Source organism: Myotis myotis, unplaced genomic scaffold, assembly GCF_014108235.1.
Source record: "Myotis myotis isolate mMyoMyo1 unplaced genomic scaffold, mMyoMyo1.p scaffold_m19_p_2, whole genome shotgun sequence".
In the NCBI taxonomy this organism is placed as follows: domain Eukaryota; kingdom Metazoa; phylum Chordata; class Mammalia; order Chiroptera; family Vespertilionidae; genus Myotis; species Myotis myotis.
The window spans coordinates 11,818,802-11,835,879 of NW_023416324.1; the positions used below are offsets into that span (position 1 = coordinate 11,818,802).

Here is a 17,078-nt window from a genome sequence, read left to right on the forward strand (position 1 = left end):
TTTATTATTGTTTTAAAACTTCTAAAGAAACAAATTCATAACCACATGTCTTTTGGAAGTAATGAGGTGGCCATAGCTGTCTATATACATCCTATGAAAGCAAGAGGCCATATGTACATTTCAACAATCACAGTCATGACTAGTTTCTACAAATCACACTGAAAACATCCATTCCAGTAATAAAAACCATATTCACCGTTCGTATAAAATGGCCAAACACTTTAATGAAATCTCATTAATGTGGTCTTGCCACCCACAGAGCAAGTGACAGGAATCTCAAGGCTAGAGTTTCAAACTTGAATGAAAAATCCTAGAATTTTTGAATAGCAAATTTTAATGAGTTGGGGGAAGGTAGGCAAATCAGAAGCATGAATCTCAAGGGCCCTAAAAGACTTGAGTGTTACCTTCTGTGCCAGTTATTAATTTATTGCCTCTCACCTCTAAATCCACCCTTCTTTGCCTGCTCTATGATAACAGATGAGCTCCGCAAATATTTCTCCTTTGCCAGGTAGGGCAAGGTTAAATCTTGTCCGTAGGGGGCACTGGAGAGTTCAGTTATGCCTCTCACCACACTCCTGGGGGGTGCAGCTTCTCAGACTCCAGGTCTCTGCAGCCTACAAGTGGCCAGGAGCGTCCCTCAGGACCTCCTCTGGTAGCTAGCTGCACAGTAGAATGCGTCTGTTGAGACACTTCCTCTTAAACGAGCACCCAGTGAATGACCTTCAGGCACCTCTCAGGTGACTTCACAGAGGCTTCTGGGCCCAGCACCTTCCTGTAGGCCAGTGGTTCTCAACCTTCCTAATGCCGCGACCCTTTCATACAGTTCCTCGTGTTGTGGTGACCCCCAATTTCATTGTTACAAATTGAACATAATTGAACCATAGTGATTAATCACAAAAACAATGTCATTATATATGTGTTTTCCGATGGTCTTAGGCAACCCCTGTGAAAGGGTCGTTCAACCCCCCAAGGGGTCTCGACCCACAGGTTGAGAACCACTGCTGTAGGCAGTTTCCAGCAGAGCCCCACGGAGGCATCTCTAGTGAGCCTTGGCAATGCTCTCTCCAAAGAGGTCTGGATCTCCGCCCCAGGCTTACTGGCTGCTCCCTATGTCCGCTACTCCTGTATTGTTTCAAGTCCTGTTTAATTCTTACTAAACAATTCCCCATTACTTGAATTTCCTGTTAATAATCCCCTTTGCTTCCTCTGTTCAAGTTATTGTGCAGTTTGTCTTCTGATTAAACTGACAGTTTATCTCTTTACTGCCAATTGTGACTTCCAGGAAATCAGTATTTCATTTGCAAAATAAAGATAAAAATCTTACTTCCTGGGGTGCAAGGCCTTCCAGCCTGTTAAAAGCTGTCAAGTAAGTCTTATCTACTCCAACTCTTTTATTTGACAGGCTAGATACTCCATAAGATCTTCAACAACTCCTACTCCCTGGTTTTTCTATTTGTAAAATAAGGGAGTGGTTGAGCTGGGCATCAAACTCATCAGACCACACCGTTCCCAACAAAAGCCCTTTCCACTACACGGCACTGTGACCATTAAGATAACAGCAGAGCCCTAGTCGGCTTGGCTCAGTGGATAGAGCGTCAGCCTATGGACTGAAGGGTCCTGAGTTCGATTCCAGTCAAGGACACATGCCCGGGTTGTGGGCCCGATCCCCAGTAGGGGGGTGCAGGAGGCAGCCGATCAATGATTCTCTCTCACCATTGATGTTTCTATCTCTCTCTCCCTTTCCCTTCCTCTTTGAAATCAATAAAAATATATTTAAAAAAAGAAACAGCAGAAATGTACATGCTTATGAAGAACTTCGGTGAAATATTAGAATTTGTGTGTTTAGAAAATGTATTTAAATTTCTTGAAGATACCCAAAGAATTCTGGCAACGGTACATCAGTTTATAAAATAAAAATTTAGTTTTCATTTGTTATTTAACTATCTTCTCATTGGTAAATTTATACTTCAGCAAAACAATGCTAAAATTTTTTAAATGATCCATTTTATGATTCAACCTTTACATACACTATTACCTTAAATATTTAACACACTATTGGTCCAGATTTAAATATTCAGAACTATAGAAAGAAAGCATGCGGAAACAAACTTAATTTTTAAACACTGTTGTGAAGCAAAGATTACCATTGACAAGGACAGGACCAAGACCCTCAAGTATCACTACTGTCTGAAGGGCTGAAAGAGGTGGGGCTTACACATCCTATCTTTTCTCACTCCTAGCAAAAGAGATTAGCATTATGCCCTGGCTGGCTTGGCCCAGTGGGCAGAGTGTCGGCCTGGGGACTGAAGGGTCCCGGGTTCAATTCCAGTCAAGGGCACATGCCTGGGTTGCCAGCTCGGTCCCCAGTAGGGGGCGTGCAGAAAGCAGCTGATCAATGATTCTCATCATTGATGTTTCAATCTCTCTCTCTTTCTTCCTCTCTGTAATCAATTAAAAAAATAAAACAAAAAGATCAGCATTGTGCTCAAATCAGATCATATAAAAGACAGCACGAGGTTTACAGATGAACTACTGACTAGGGCCTAAGGCACAACTGTCTTGCTCTGGGCTGAATATCGACCTCATTAGAGTTGTCAGTAGCCTCTTAGAATTAATTACTTGCTTATTTGGCGTTATACTGAACTATTTATTAATTAAAATACATCAAGGTAACAAACTAGGCAAAAGAGTAACTTTGTCTGCTTTACTGACTGATTTTGATCAGTCACTAGAAACTAATGGACTACAATCACAGCCTACCCAGGCCGAGTAGCTCAGTTACTGTTAGAGCAGTGGTTCTCAACCTTGGCTGCACATTAGAATCCCCTGGGAATCTTTTTAAAATCCGGATTTCTGGGCCTTATCCTCTGGAAATTCTGTTTCTTTGTTACTAATGTTGTGGCCCCACCCCATAACAAAGAAACAGAATTTCCAGAGGATGAGGCCCAGAAATCAGGATTTTAAAAAGATTCCCAGGGGATTCTAATGTGCAGCCAAGGTTGAGAACCACGGAGTTAGAGCATCATCCCGATGCATCCAGGTTGTGAGTTAGATCCTGGGTCAGGGCACATACAAGAATCAATCAATGAATGCATAAATAAGTGGAAAAACAAATCAATGTTTCTCTCTCTCTCACTCTCTAAAAATCAATAAAAAATTTAAATGTTAAAAAAAATTGAAAGAATCATCAAATATATTTCCTTCCCTTGAATTTTAGCCATTTATTTATTTATTGGTTTCAGAGAGAGGAAGGGAGAGGGAGAGAGATAGAAGCAATGATGAGACGGGATCACTGATTGGCTGCTTCTTGCACGTCCGCTACTGGGAATCTGGGGATTGAGCCTACGACCCAGGCAACTGCCCTGACCTGGAATGGAACTGTGACCTCCTGGTTCATAGATCAATGCTCAACCACCAAGCTACACAGGCTGGGCGAGTATTAGCCATTTTTTACATAAATGATAAATATAGAGAAAAAAGGAAAGTGATTTTGAACCTTGACAATGTTTATAAAGAACTACAACCATGCCTGGCATGGAACACTTGAAAGCAAGTCCCCTCTATTTGGCTGGTTGGGATGTGATCTACTGGCAACACTCAGAAGTGAACCCATCCCATCCCACTGACCTTTCTCTTCCTGGATACCATCTCCCCTCATGTAGTCACTACAGGTACTTGGACATAAGTATAGTGCCTGCCGAAGTTCCAAGTTGAGAAACCAGACTTGAAGAAATGTGTTGACGTAACAAGTAGCTCCAAGGTTAGTGAGGCCCACAAATGAGTTCTACAAAAACAGAAAATTTACAACTAAAAAAAAAGTTACAGGACACGTTATTTTTTCAATTTCAGATTACAATTTTGTTAAAACTGTCTCAGCCAACATGGTAGAACCACCTTCAGCCTCTCGGCCAAGCGTGGGGCATCGTTTTGCTGAATAAATTACAAACTCTCAATGGCTTCCTTTTCACAAGTTACCAGAAATCAACAATGGTTTCTGACCATAAGCACAAAACATAGGACACCATGTGAAATCACTTAAAAATGATGGCTCACCTTTTTTCTCCTCTCACAATTGGGATCATCAATGTTATGAAAACTATTTTCATCTATTTCTCCTAACCAAATATGCTCACCAATCCCAACCAAGCAATTTGGATTTCCTTTGCAGTTTCGTCTATGAAGAAAAAAAAAGTTTAATTTTAAAATACTATAGCTCCAGGATAAGAAACACTCAAATTAAAACTATAATGATATACCATTTTTTTTTAAAAAAAATCTATTATCTCTAAGATTAGCATAACTGAGAAAGTATTCCACCACTCAACACTCAGTTTGTGAGTCTGTGGAAAACAGAACTAATTCACCACTGAAGGGAATACAAACTGGTAGGACTCTTACAGAGAAGAATTTTGTAGTCTCTTAACAAATCTACACTTACAGCTAACCATTTCCTCTCTAAGAATTCACCCTGAAGATACAACTCCTTCAGTGCAGAAACACAGGCACGAGGTTTTTCCTTACAGCACCGTTTACAACTGCAAACTGCTGGAAACAAACCAAATGGCCAAACAGGGGATGTGGTACACACACATAAAAGAGTACTATGCAACCAACAAACAAAAAAAAAGCAGGAAGAAGATCTCTATGAACTAAGGTGGAGTAATTCCTAGGATATATTAGTAAGTGAAAAAAGCGAAGTGCAAAAGAGTAGCTACAGTATGCTAGTGTGTGTGTGTGTGTGTGTGTGTGTGTGTGTGTGTGTGTGTGTAAGCAATAAGAAACACAAGGACAGCCCTGCTAGCGTGGCTCAGTGTTTGAGCGTTGACCTATGAATCAGGAGGTCACTATTCAATTCTTAGTCAGGGCACATGCCCAAGCTGTGGGCTTGATCCCATGTAGGAGGCAGCCAATCAATGTGCAGGAGGCAGCTGATCAGTGATTCTCTCATCACTGATGTTTCTATCTCTCCCTCTCCCTTTCCCTCTGAAATCAATAAAAATACATTAAAAAGAAAAGAAAAAAGAAAGACAAAGCAGAGACTAATGAAATTGGTTACCTATTAGGATAAGGGTAAAAAAAAGGAGAGGTGTGACACTTTTCTGAATATACTGTTTCATACACAGTTGAATTCTGGGGCCATGTGAGTCTCTCTCTCTCTCTCTCTCTCTCTCTCTCTCTCTCTCTCTCTCTCTCTCTCTCTCTCACACACACACACACACACACACACACAATCAATAAGGATGGGGAGAACCCTAAATTCAACACAAACATATTTCAACTAAGTAACATCCACATTGAAGGATGGGGGGACTAACCCTAGCAACCTGAACAGTGGTCAGCAATCTCATTTAGTAGTGTCCTTAGGCTGAAGTAAAGACAAAAGGAATAAATTACAAACTCTCAATGGCTTCCTTTTCACAGAGACAGGGATCCTTAGGCTGAAGTAAAGACAAAAGGAATAAATTACAAACTCTCAATGGCTTCCTTTTCACAGAGACAGGGATTAACAATTCTGAAACAATTTTCTATATATTCTACAACTCAACAAAAAGTAAATATACTGGAGACAAAGGGAACCAAATTTTGGAGAGGAAAGCTAGGGTGGTGGAAGGCTAAACTCATGGGTCTTAATATATGGAGGCAGAATAAGGTTGCCAGGTAAAATACAGGGCAGTACTTATTTGAGCATACCTAGCAACCAGATCTTGATGCCTAAATATTCCCCACTCGACGAATCCAGGGCTCCTTGGAGAAATGGCTGTTGTTAAGGCTGGGCATGGAAAACACAAGATAAACATGGAATATCTTGCCGTGCCCAAAAAGTAAAGATGCAGTCAAAGAATGATGGGGGCATATAAAAATGACAGTTTCAAAGGGGCTGTAGTGGCCAGATCTGGAACAATTTGATCCAACAAAATAAGTAACAATAGGATTATGACTACTGAAGAAAGCAGGTATCGATAATGAGATGGATGGGAAATCTCTAGAGAAGAAAGCCCACTTACAAAGTAAAAGGAAGGGTGGAATTAGGAAATCGTCATTTGGCATCCATCAGATTAATTACAGAATCAGGCAGCAATCATCAAGGATGCTAATATAGGCAAGTTTGAGAAGGAACAGACAGTAGCTCAGCACAAACTGTTTAATAATTACAAAAGGAAAAATAGTAGCTTTGAGTGGAGAAACCTGGCAAATACCACTTTAACCAAGTGATCAAAGTTAAGGTAACCAGTATGTGGGGGGGAGGAGGGGCAGCCACAAGCTGGGCTGATGGCGAGCACAGCAGTGGTGGCGGGAGCCTCTCCCACCTCTGCGGCAGCGCATGTCCAACTGTGGCTTAGGCGGCTCCCTGTCGGTCAGACATCCCCCGAGGGCTCCCAGGCTGCCAGAGCGATGTCTGACTGGGGATAGCCCCTGGGGAGCAGGCCTAAGCTGGTAGGTGGACATCCCTCGAGGGGTCCCGGACTGTGAGAGGACGGAGGCTGGGACAGGGGATCTGGAGTGATTACTCAGATCCCGCCACCCGCCCCCCCCAGCCCCCCAGTGCACAAATTCCGTGCACCGGGCCTCTAGAGAGAGAGAGAGAGAGAGAGAGAGAGAGAGAGAGAGAGAGAGAGAGAGAGACTACACTAATAAAAGAGAAACATGCAAATTGGTGTCACTCTGCTACGCCCACTAGCCAATCAGGATGAATATGCAATTAACCCAACAAAACTGGCAGTTAATTTGCACATGCAGGCGCAGAGCGAAGACTAAAGATGACGGAGGAGGCTTGGCTTCTCCCCTGCGGCCGGAGAGAAGGCCTGGGTCCAGGGCGCCGGAGGAAAACCAGTGCCAGCAGCCAGGGGAAGGAAGGCCTATCGCACGAATCTCTTCGTGCAACGGGCCTCTAGTGTATATATAAAAGAGCAACACCAACCAAACCCAAGTTGAGGAACTTTACACAGTAAGTGTGACGTACTTTTCTAAAATGTAGTGTCACAAAATACTAAGAAAGACTGAGTAATCCCTCCAGATCAAAGGACACCAATGAGGCACTGCAACATGAGCTTGGATTTTCTTCTGTTATGAAGGACGTCTTTAGGTCGATGTGTGTGAACATCTCAGGTTATCCACTCAAGCTTTACTGGTAGCAGTGAAAAACTGGAAGTATTATAAATGGCCATCAACAGAAAACTGATAAAAATAAATAATATAACCAAATGGAAACTACTGTAGGCAGGGAATAAAGGCAAAACTTTTTAATGTAATGATATGTAACAATTATCATTAGTTGAAAAAAGGCACAAAACAGTGTTTAAAAATGGATACGAGCCCAGCCAGTGTGGTTCAGTGGTTGACATGATCCCCAGCAGGGGGCAGGAGGCAGCCCTCTCTGAAATCAATAAAAATATACTTTTTTAAAAAAGAAAAATGGGTGTGATAGGCCTGTTTGTTTAGATAAAGGTAAACACACTATAAAAAGGACACCACCATCTCTGAACAGTTCACCATGTACTTGCCTGCTGCAAATTAGGAGTAAAAGGCTATGTATGCTTCCCCATGCTTTTTTACCTCTCTGACTTAGAACTAGGGAGTCTGCCACATATTCCAGAAATAACTGTTTAAGGGTCCACCCAAATATACTGTCTTCCTGGCTTTAAAAAATAAAAATGAAAACAAGTTTGCTCAATGTAAGAGCAGTTTTTTGTCAGGTTTACATGTCAAAGCCGGGTGGAAAACAACTTACTGAAGAAATAAAAGTAGGGCTGATTCACTGAGGGAGGTTAAGACCTTCCCTTGGACTAATTTGAACTTCTGTTAATCAAATATGCCATTAAGAAAGTTAAACGCGACCAGCCGGAGTGGCTCTAGTTGAACGTCAACCTATAAACCAGGAGGTCACGGTTCGATTCCGGGTTAGGGCACATGCCTGGGTTGCAGGCTCAATCCCGGGTATAGGGCGTGCAGGAGGCAGACGATCAATAATTCTCATCATTGATGTTTCTATCTCTCTTTCCCTCTCCTTTCCTCTCTGAAATCAATTTTTAAATTTTGTTTTAAAAAAAAGTTAAAAAGCAAGACGAGAAGATATCTGCAATACAATATATTCAACAAACACTTGTATCAAAATAAACTCCTACAAATCAATAAGATAGCCCTAGCAGGTGTGGCTCAGTGAGTTGAGCCATCATCCCGTGTACCAAAAGGTCACCAGTTCAATTCCTGGTCAGGGCACATCCTGGGGTTTTGGGTTCTATCCCAGTTGGATGGGTACAGGAGGCAAGTGATCAATGTTTGTCTCTCAAATCATGTCTCTCTCTCTCTCTCTCTTTCTTCCCCCCCCCCCCCCAAAACTCAATTAAAAACCTTTTTTAAAAAATCAGTAAGATAATCAAAATGACAAAAATGGGTAAGAGATTTAAATAAGCACCTCACTAGAGGATACACAAATAGTTGAATATGAAAGAGGTCAATTTCATTGACCATCAGAAAAATGCATGTTAAAACCACAAAAGGCCGAAACCGGTTTGGCTCGGTGGATAAAGTGTAGGCCTGCAGACTGAAAGGTCCCAGGTTCGATTCCGGTCAAGGGCATGTACCTGGGTTGCGGGCACATCCCCAGTGGGAGATGTGCAGGAGGCAGCTGATCGATGTTTCTCTCTCATCGATGTTTCAAACTATCTCTCTCCCTTCCTCTCTGTAAAAAATCAATAAAATATATTAAAAAAAAAAAAGAAGTAAAAAAAAAAAAAAAAAACCCACAAAAGGATACCATGACACATACATCATTAATGGCTAAAATGAAAATGATTATACCAACTACTGGTGAGGATTTGTAGCAAATGAACTTGCACATACTGTTCATGAGAATAGAATGTGATACAATAACTTTGAAAAACAGTATAGCATTACCTGCTAAAGCTACATAAACACTTATGTTCCAGCAATTCCTCTCTTATCAAAAATGTATATACAGCAGGCAAAGATATATATAAGAATTTTCATTGCAGCTTTATTCATAATAGCCAAATACTGAAAAGACTCTAAATGGACCATCCCCAGAAGAAGAAAGTATATAGTAACAATGGAATACTGTACAGCTCTAACAATAAACATACTTCTGCTACCCCCAACGAGGATGAATCTCACAATGCTGAGCACAAGCCACACACAGAAGGCGCTACAATGTATACAATGTATACTTAATTGCATACAAAGTTCAAAATTGGCAAAATCTGTTCTATCCAAAATAAGGGTAGTGGTTGCTTGTGGGGAGGTGTAGCTCAGTGGTTGAGTCAACCTATGAATCAGGAAGTCATGGCTGATTCCTGGTCAGGGCACATGCCCAGTAAGGGGTGTACAGGAGGCAGCCGATTAATGATTCTTTCATCATTGATGCTTCTCTCTCTCCTCCCTTCTTCTTTGAAAATCAATAAAAATATTAAGAGAATCAACCAATGAATGCATAAATAACAATAAATCCATGTCTCTCACTTTCAAAATCAATAAATCAAAACAAATTTCTTTACAAAAAAAGTTTAAGAATGAGGTCTAGTAGTCTTCAAGGCATTTTTAAAATGGCATGACAAGCCCTAACCGGTTTTGCTCAGTGGATAGAGTGTCCGCCTACAGACTCAAGGATCCCAGGTTCCAGTCCGGTCAAAGGGCATGTACCTTGGTTGCGGACATATCCCCAGTAGGGAGTGTGCAGGAAGCAGCTGATCGATGTTTCTCTCTCATTGATGTTTCTAACTCTCTATCCCTCTCCCTTCCTCTCTGTAAAAAACCAATAAAATATATTTTTTAAAAAATACCTGAATAAAAGAACTAATCAAAATAAGGCTTATTTTAAAAAAATAAAATAAAATAAAAAAATAAAATAAAATGGCATGACAGGACTTTATAGATTCCATCCCATTTCTGTAAAGTTTTAATTTTATAAGTCATGTACTACTATTCCTCTAATGAGAACTAGATAAGTCCAGACTTTGAAAATTCATATCAAAATATATATATAAAACTAAAAAGTACACAAAAATAAAAATAAATTCATATCAAAATTTTAACTGTCACCAAAAAGAGCAAATTAACATGACACCTGTCAGATCAAAAAGTGTGATTAACATATCGTGTTGGTGATGGTAGGAGGAAACAAGACATTCTTACACATTGACAGAGGAATGGAAGGTAGAACCTTCATTCTGAAGGGCACTTTAATAAGGTGGATCACAATGAAAAAATGCACAATGCTTACCCACCGATTTTACCACAAAGAATTTACTTGACTATTATTATGCTCACTGTGAGGAAACAAGTCTAGTTTCAAGAATGAAGACACAATATTTGCAGAATTCTGTGGGTACAAAATTTAGTATAGATTGCTTTCCTCCTGTGATTGTAGTTTCAGAAACATCAATAATGGTCCTGATTCATCTAGTCTTTCAATGTGGTTTAACACCTCTGCAGCTCTGGCACCTCATAACAAAGTGTGTAAAGTATTAAAAAACAAAACAAAACTGATGAAACCTTTAATATAATTTTTTAATCTCTTCTTGCTAAGAATCAAGAAATGCTTAATCAAAAGGAAAAAGTGAACCTGGCCAGTGTAGCTCAGTTGGTTGGGAGTTGTCCCGTGCATTGAAAAGTTGTGGGTTTGATTCTGGGTAAGGGCACATGCCTGGGGTTTTGGGCTTAATCCTGGGTAGGGTGCATGCAGGAGGCAGACAATGGATGTTCTGCTCTCATATCAATGTTTCTCTCCTCCTCTTCCTCCCCCTCTAAAAACCATCTTGGCTTGTGTGCCTGTTGCCAAGTGGTTAGAGCGTCGGCCCACACAACTGAGTCTCAACTAAGATCTCAGGTACATCGATGTTTTTCTTTCTCTCTCTCTTTCTTTTTTTTTAAAAAAGTATATATTTTATTGATTTTTTACAGAGAGGAAGGGAGAGAGATAGAGAGATAGAAACATCGATCAGCTGCCTCCTGCACATCTCCTACTGGGGATATGCCCGCAACCCAGGTACATGCCCTTGACCGGAATCGAACCTGGGACCTTTCAGTCCACAGGCCGACGCTCTATCCACTGAGCCAAACCGGTTTCGGCTCTCTCTCTCTCTTTCTTCCTCCCTCCTTCCCTCCCTCCCTCACACTCTCTCTGAAAAGCAATGGGAAAAATATTCTCAGGTGAGGATTAACAAACAAAATTAATAACAATTAAAAAAATATATATATATAAAAGGCTAATATGCAAAGTGTCCCCTCGGGAGTTCGACCTGGAATTCGATTGCTCGCTATGATGTGTGCTGACCACAGGGCCGGGAGCACAGAACGAAGGAAGGCCCCGATCGGCCCTGATTGCTGGCCAGGCCTAGAGAACCTACCTGTGCACAACTTTTGTGCACCAGGCCTCTAGTATTTCAATAAAGCCCGAGCTGGTTTGGCCCAGTGGCTAGAGCATCGGCCTGTGGACTGAAAAGTCCCAGGTTCAATTCCGGTCAAGGGCACATGCCCAGGTTGTGGGCTCAATCCCCAGTGTGGGGTGTGCTATTTTTTAAAAATATTTTAATAAAAAAGTTATTAGAAAAACTGGACTGCATCAAAATTAAAGTTTTTATACTGCAAATGATTACCATCAAGAAAATGAAAAACGCACAGAATGGAAGAAAATATTTGCAGATAAGGGACATGTATCCAATCTATAAGTGTAATAAGCTAATCAGACCAGACAGCCAGACAGCCAGACGACCTTCCAGAAGAAGCCAGGGTTGTGAGGGCCAAGGCCATGGCTGTGAGGGCCAAGGCCGTGGCTGCAAGGGCCAAGCCCTTTGCACCAATTTCGTGCATCAGGCCTCTAGTCCTATATAATAAAAGCTTAATATGCTAAGTGTCCGGTCGCCCGTTCAACCAATCAAACCATAATATGCTAATGACCCCTGACCGGTTTGGATAGAGTGTCAGCCTGTGGACTCAAGGGTCCCAGGTTCGATTCCAGTCAAGGGCATGTACCTTGGTTGCGGGCACATCCCCAGTAGGGAGTGTGCAGGAGGCAGCTGATCGATGTTTCTGACTCTCTCTATCCCTCTCCCTTCCTCTCTGTAAAAAAAAAAAAAAAAATCAATAAAATATATTTTTTTTAAAAAAAAGAATGAAAAAATATGCTAATGATATGCTAAGGCTACTCAACCACTTGCTATGATGTGGACTGACCACCAGGGGGCAGACGCTCTGACCTATAGGTTAGCTTGCTACTGTGTTCTGGCCAATTGGGACTGAGTGGGATGGGCCGGACACACCCTGGAGCCCTCCCGTGGCCCCTCCCCAGCTGGCCAGCCTCCCACATTCCTCCTGGGCCCTTATGGTGCACTGGTGGGGTCCCTCGGCCTGGTCTGTGCCTTCTCACAATCCAGGACTCCTTGGGGGATGTCAGAGAGCTGGTTTCAATCTCACAGGCTAGGCTGAGAGACCCCACTGGTGCACAAATTTGTGCACCGGGCTTCTAAAATATAGATAGATAAATATACAGATAGATAGATATAACTCTTGAGGAGGGGTGGGGAGGTTCAGGGTGGAGGAGGTCAATGGGGAGAAAAAGGGGGGCATTTGTAATACTTTCAACAATAAAGATAATTTTTTTAAAAAAGAACTCTCTTACAACTCATAATAAAAGACAAATAATCCAATTTTAAAATGGGCAAAGCACTTCAATAGACATTTCTCCAAAGATATGTGAATTAGCCAAAAAGCACAGATACTCAACATTATTAGTCATCAAAGAAATGCAAATCAAAATCATTTCACGTTCACTAGATGGCTATAGAAAAAGTGACAAACCAAAGAAAAGACAAATATCTGCTGTAAAGATGGAGAAATTGGAATCCTCATACTTTGTATATAAAGTAGTGTAGCCACTTTGAAAAATAATTTGCCCATAATGTCCACACAGAAACCTACTATACACAAATGTGCACAGCAGCGTTATTCATAGTAGCTAGAAAGTAGAATGACTCAAATGTCCATCAACTGATGAATAAATATATATAAAATGTAGTAGGTGCTTACATAAAATGGGGTATTATTCAGCAAAAAAAAAGAAGAAATCAAGCCCTGGCAGTTGTGTTCAGTGGTTAGAGCGCCGGCCCGCCCACCAAAGGGTCTTAGGTTTGATTCTGGTCAAGGGAGCGTACCTGTGTTGCAGGGTCAACCCCCTGGGTCAGGGCACATGCAGGAGGCAACCAATCGATGTGTCTCTCTCACACTGATGTTTTTCCTCTCTCCCTCCCTTCTACTCTCTCTTAAGATTAATAGAATAAAAATATCCTTGAGTGAGGATTTAAAAAAAAAAAATGAAAATAGCCAAGGAGCACATGAAAAGATGCTCAATACATTAGTCATTAGGAAAATCAAAACCACAATGAAATGCCATTTAAAAAAGAAAACATAGAAAGTAACAAATGTTGGCAAGGTTAATGGGAAATTGGAACCCTTTTACATTGTTGGTGGGAATGTAAAAGAGCAGAGCAGCTATGGAAAACAGTGTAGCAGTTCCTCAACAAATTAAACATAATTACCACATGATCCAGCAATCCCACTTCTAGCTGTATCTCCAAAAGAACTGAAAGCAGGTAGTCTAACAAAAACCTGTGCACAAATGTTCACAGCAACACTACTCGCAATAGCCAAAGAGTGGAAATTACCAAAATGTCAATCAGGTTAACCCTGTGAGGTGATGAATGTTAATTATCTTGATCTTAGTAACTCATACCAAAATATATATATATACACACACACACACACACATTTTATATATATAAAATTATACACACACACAAAGTCAGCACCATTACACACTTCAAATGTAATACAATTATTTGTCAATTATTCCTCAATAAAGTTTGGGGAGGGCAATTTTTTTTTAAATCCTCACCTGAGGATATTTTTTTCATTGCTTTTACAGAGTAAAAGGGAGGGGGCCACAGATTAGTTACATATGCCCCACCCAGGGGCAGGGAGGCACGTGCCCTCTAATCACTGAGTCCTCCAGCCAAGGGAGGGAGGGAGCGAGGGTTTTTTTTAAGTCCATCAGGTGATGAATGGATAAATGAAACGTGGCCGATCCAAACAATGCAATATTACTCAGCCATAGAAAGGAATAAGCACTGATATGTGCTACCACATGATGACTCTTGAAAACAAGAGTCCCCCCGCCCCTAAAAAGGCCACACATTTTATGAGTCCATTTTATGAAATATCCAGAATAGAGAAATCCAGAGACAATAGTGGTTGCTAGGGGGTAAAGGGAGGGAAATGGGAAGTGAACTTAATGGATATGAAGTTTCTTTTTTTAGGGTGATGGAAAACAAGTACTAGAACAAGACAATGGTGATGTCTGTACAACACCGTAAAGGTTGTACAAACTGAACTGGGTACTTTAAAATGATAAATTCTGCTTTTTACACAATTTCTTAGAAATACTGATACATGCTTCAACATGGATGATCCTTGAACATATTATACTAAATTAAAGAAGCCAGTCACAAAAGTCCAAATATTGTATGATTCCATTTACATGAAATGTCCAAAGTAGTAAATGTATCGGCAGAAAATAGATCAGTGATTGCCTGGAGCTTGGGAATCAGGGAATACAGGGGAGGGCTGAGTGCCAATCTAACGGGCTTCTTTTGGGGGGGCCTAAATGTTTTAAAATCAGACTGTGGTGATGGCTGAATAACCCTGTGTATATACAAACAAGAAACACTGGACTCGGCATTTCAAAGTGAATCTTCTATGTGAATTACATCTCAATGTTGTTTTAAAAAAGGGCAAAAACTGCTTGAATGTAAAGTTTGCAACCGCAGCTTAAAACTCATCTTCTCGATGACACCCACGTTATACTGATCTCAGCCAATTCCTACCCCTTGACTTCCGTTAAAAGCAGAACTACGTGAAAGCACTTACATTTTTTGGTTACGCTGGAGCCTAATTACGTTGAGAGGACGGCTGAGCTTAATAAATTCCATTACACACGCACTTCTGGTCACCCCAGCACTTACTGTTGGCGTCAGATTGGCCCTCCGGCGAGCCCGACGCCCAGAGCTGGGAATGACTCCTTTGCCTTAGAGAAGTTCCCTGACTTCTCAACGGGACTGCAAGCTCCAAGGCTGAGACCTTGACTCCCATTCCTTCCGGATCCCGCCACAGAATGCAGAAACCAGAAAAAATCCTTTACTAAGCGCCTGCTGAAAGGCGGCTACTGAGCATGCCCGGCGTGGCCAAGTCAATTCAACAACATTCCGGAACAAAAACTATAGTTCCCGCGTTAAAAGGTGGAAAAACAGAGGAGACGGGCGCAAAGCCTACGGACTCGATCTAAAAAGAAAGGCAAGGTTCAAAGGCTCAGCAGAAGTGAAGGACAAAACTTACACAACTCAAACATCATACTTGGTCGAGAGATGTAGTCTGGAAGACCCCCCCAAAAGGGGGGGGGGAGGCTAAAAAAATACTAGATTAGCGAGAGGAGGGAGGTCAACAGGAGGATGAAGGGCACCGATGACGTAGGGTAACCATACGTTTCTCCAAAGCAACCCTACCCAAAAGTAATACCAAGATGATCGATTCTACAGCGTCAACACGAACGTAGGATGCACTGCAACGAGGGAGGCTCACTTCGAAGTAGTTCCCTTTTGCAAACAAAAAGCCGAGCCGTGGCCAAGCTATCCAACCAAGGCTGGCTAAGCTCTCGGCTCCTGCCTTTAACCATCTCCCCCGCCATCTTCTAGCTAAGAACCCAGAACCCTTCCTACAGCGCTCTCAGCAGCATCACCGCCGTGCAGAGCCCGGGAAGGCTGCGCTTCCCAGGGCGCCCAGACGGCGGAAGGGAGGAAGCCTCCACCTTGCTCCTCTCCGCTCCTGCTGGATGCACGCGATGGGCCGCCGTCTTCCTTCCCCCAACCCGACCCCCAGCCCTATTTTCCAAGGTCCGACGCGATGGGGGGCGCGAGCCCGGTGCACGGGCCTCACCTGCACACGCCGCGGATGCAAGGCTCCAGCCAGATGCGGTAGGCGGTCTCGATGTGCTCCTGCGACACCTCCTCGGGCCGCACCGTCTCCGCCCAGCGCCAGGCGGCCTTCTCCAGCTGCAGCCGCGGGGCCATGGCCTTGGCCGGAGGAGCGCCTCCGGAGTCGGGCTGCCGCTGCCGCCTCCGCAGCCGCCCCACTGAGCTCCGCCACCTGCCAGCGATGAAGACCAGACGCTCCCTCAGCCAGCTGGCCAGTCAATCACCTGCGCGCGCCACGGCCGCCGCGCCCGCCCGCGCCCGCCCGCACGACCGGCCGCAAAGCACCGCTGCCGACACCCGACACCATCCCCCCGCCCCTCACTCCCGCGGACGTTGAAAAGTACTCCCCACCCGGATGGGCGCATGCGCGTTCCCAGCAGCCTTTGCGCCTCCCGCGCCTCTGAGCAGACGGGCGGAGGAGAGGCAAGTGGTTGTCAGGGAGAGTTCTGCCGCGACCTCTTCAGCGCTGCTGGGGAAGCAGCGTCCCAGCCCCTGTGCAGGGAAGCGCCCTGCGTACCACTACGTTAACAAGTCGGCGCCGCGAGGGCAAAAGGCTGCCTATTCTTGCCGTCTGGTCCTTCCCCTTTAACCGCGAAGGAATCACGCGAGAGGCTACTCAACGCACACCATAGGTCCGCTGAACTGTGCGGTGGGGTCTGAAACCGGGTCACCAAAGAAACCAGGCTCTGCTCTCTAAGATTTAACTTGAACCTGGACCGGTTCCGACTCCTTTTCCGAGCCCTCCTGACGTCACGGGACGTTCTGGGCCTTTTCCTGAACTAGAACCGGACTACGGATCCCGGCGTGCATTGCGCCCTGCCACTCATTGTATTCGAGGCATACTGGGATTTGTAGTCTTGGAGGGAGGGCTTGATGTGCCCGGGATATTGCAGAGGCGCACGCGGGGGCGGGGTTTTCCTGGCCGGGAGGGTCACCTTTACAGCACCTGATCCTCTTCACTAGTGTTGTCTGGATAAGATAATGTCCTGCTTCTTTCTTGAAGCGCTTCTCTAGCTCCAGGGTTTAAAAACAGTTCATTTT

The 17,078-nt window shown here is 43.3% G+C and overlaps 1 protein-coding gene across 9 annotated transcripts in view; it reads right to left on the minus strand.

Moving 5' to 3' along the window:
• The window catches only part of USP48 (ubiquitin specific peptidase 48), a 66,183-nt gene extending 49,869 nt beyond the window's left edge, over positions 1-16,314 (minus strand). For 3 of the 9 annotated variants that reach the window (XM_036347606.1, XM_036347605.1, XM_036347604.1), the window contains exons 1-3: positions 16,000-16,314; positions 4,054-4,174; positions 3,628-3,784 (exon numbers count right to left, since the gene is read on the minus strand). In XM_036347606.1, coding sequence (XP_036203499.1) covers positions 3,628-3,784; positions 4,054-4,174; positions 16,000-16,133 — 412 coding nt within the window. In that variant the 5' untranslated portion in view covers positions 16,134-16,314. Of the gene's footprint in view, positions 1-3,627; positions 3,785-4,053; positions 4,175-5,315; positions 5,327-5,691; positions 5,771-6,961; positions 7,150-15,999 lie in introns of those variants that run through there. The other 6 variants (XM_036347603.1, XM_036347602.1, XM_036347608.1 and 3 more) reach the window with 5 other exon arrangements.
• Between the last annotated feature and the right edge of the window lie 764 nt (positions 16,315-17,078).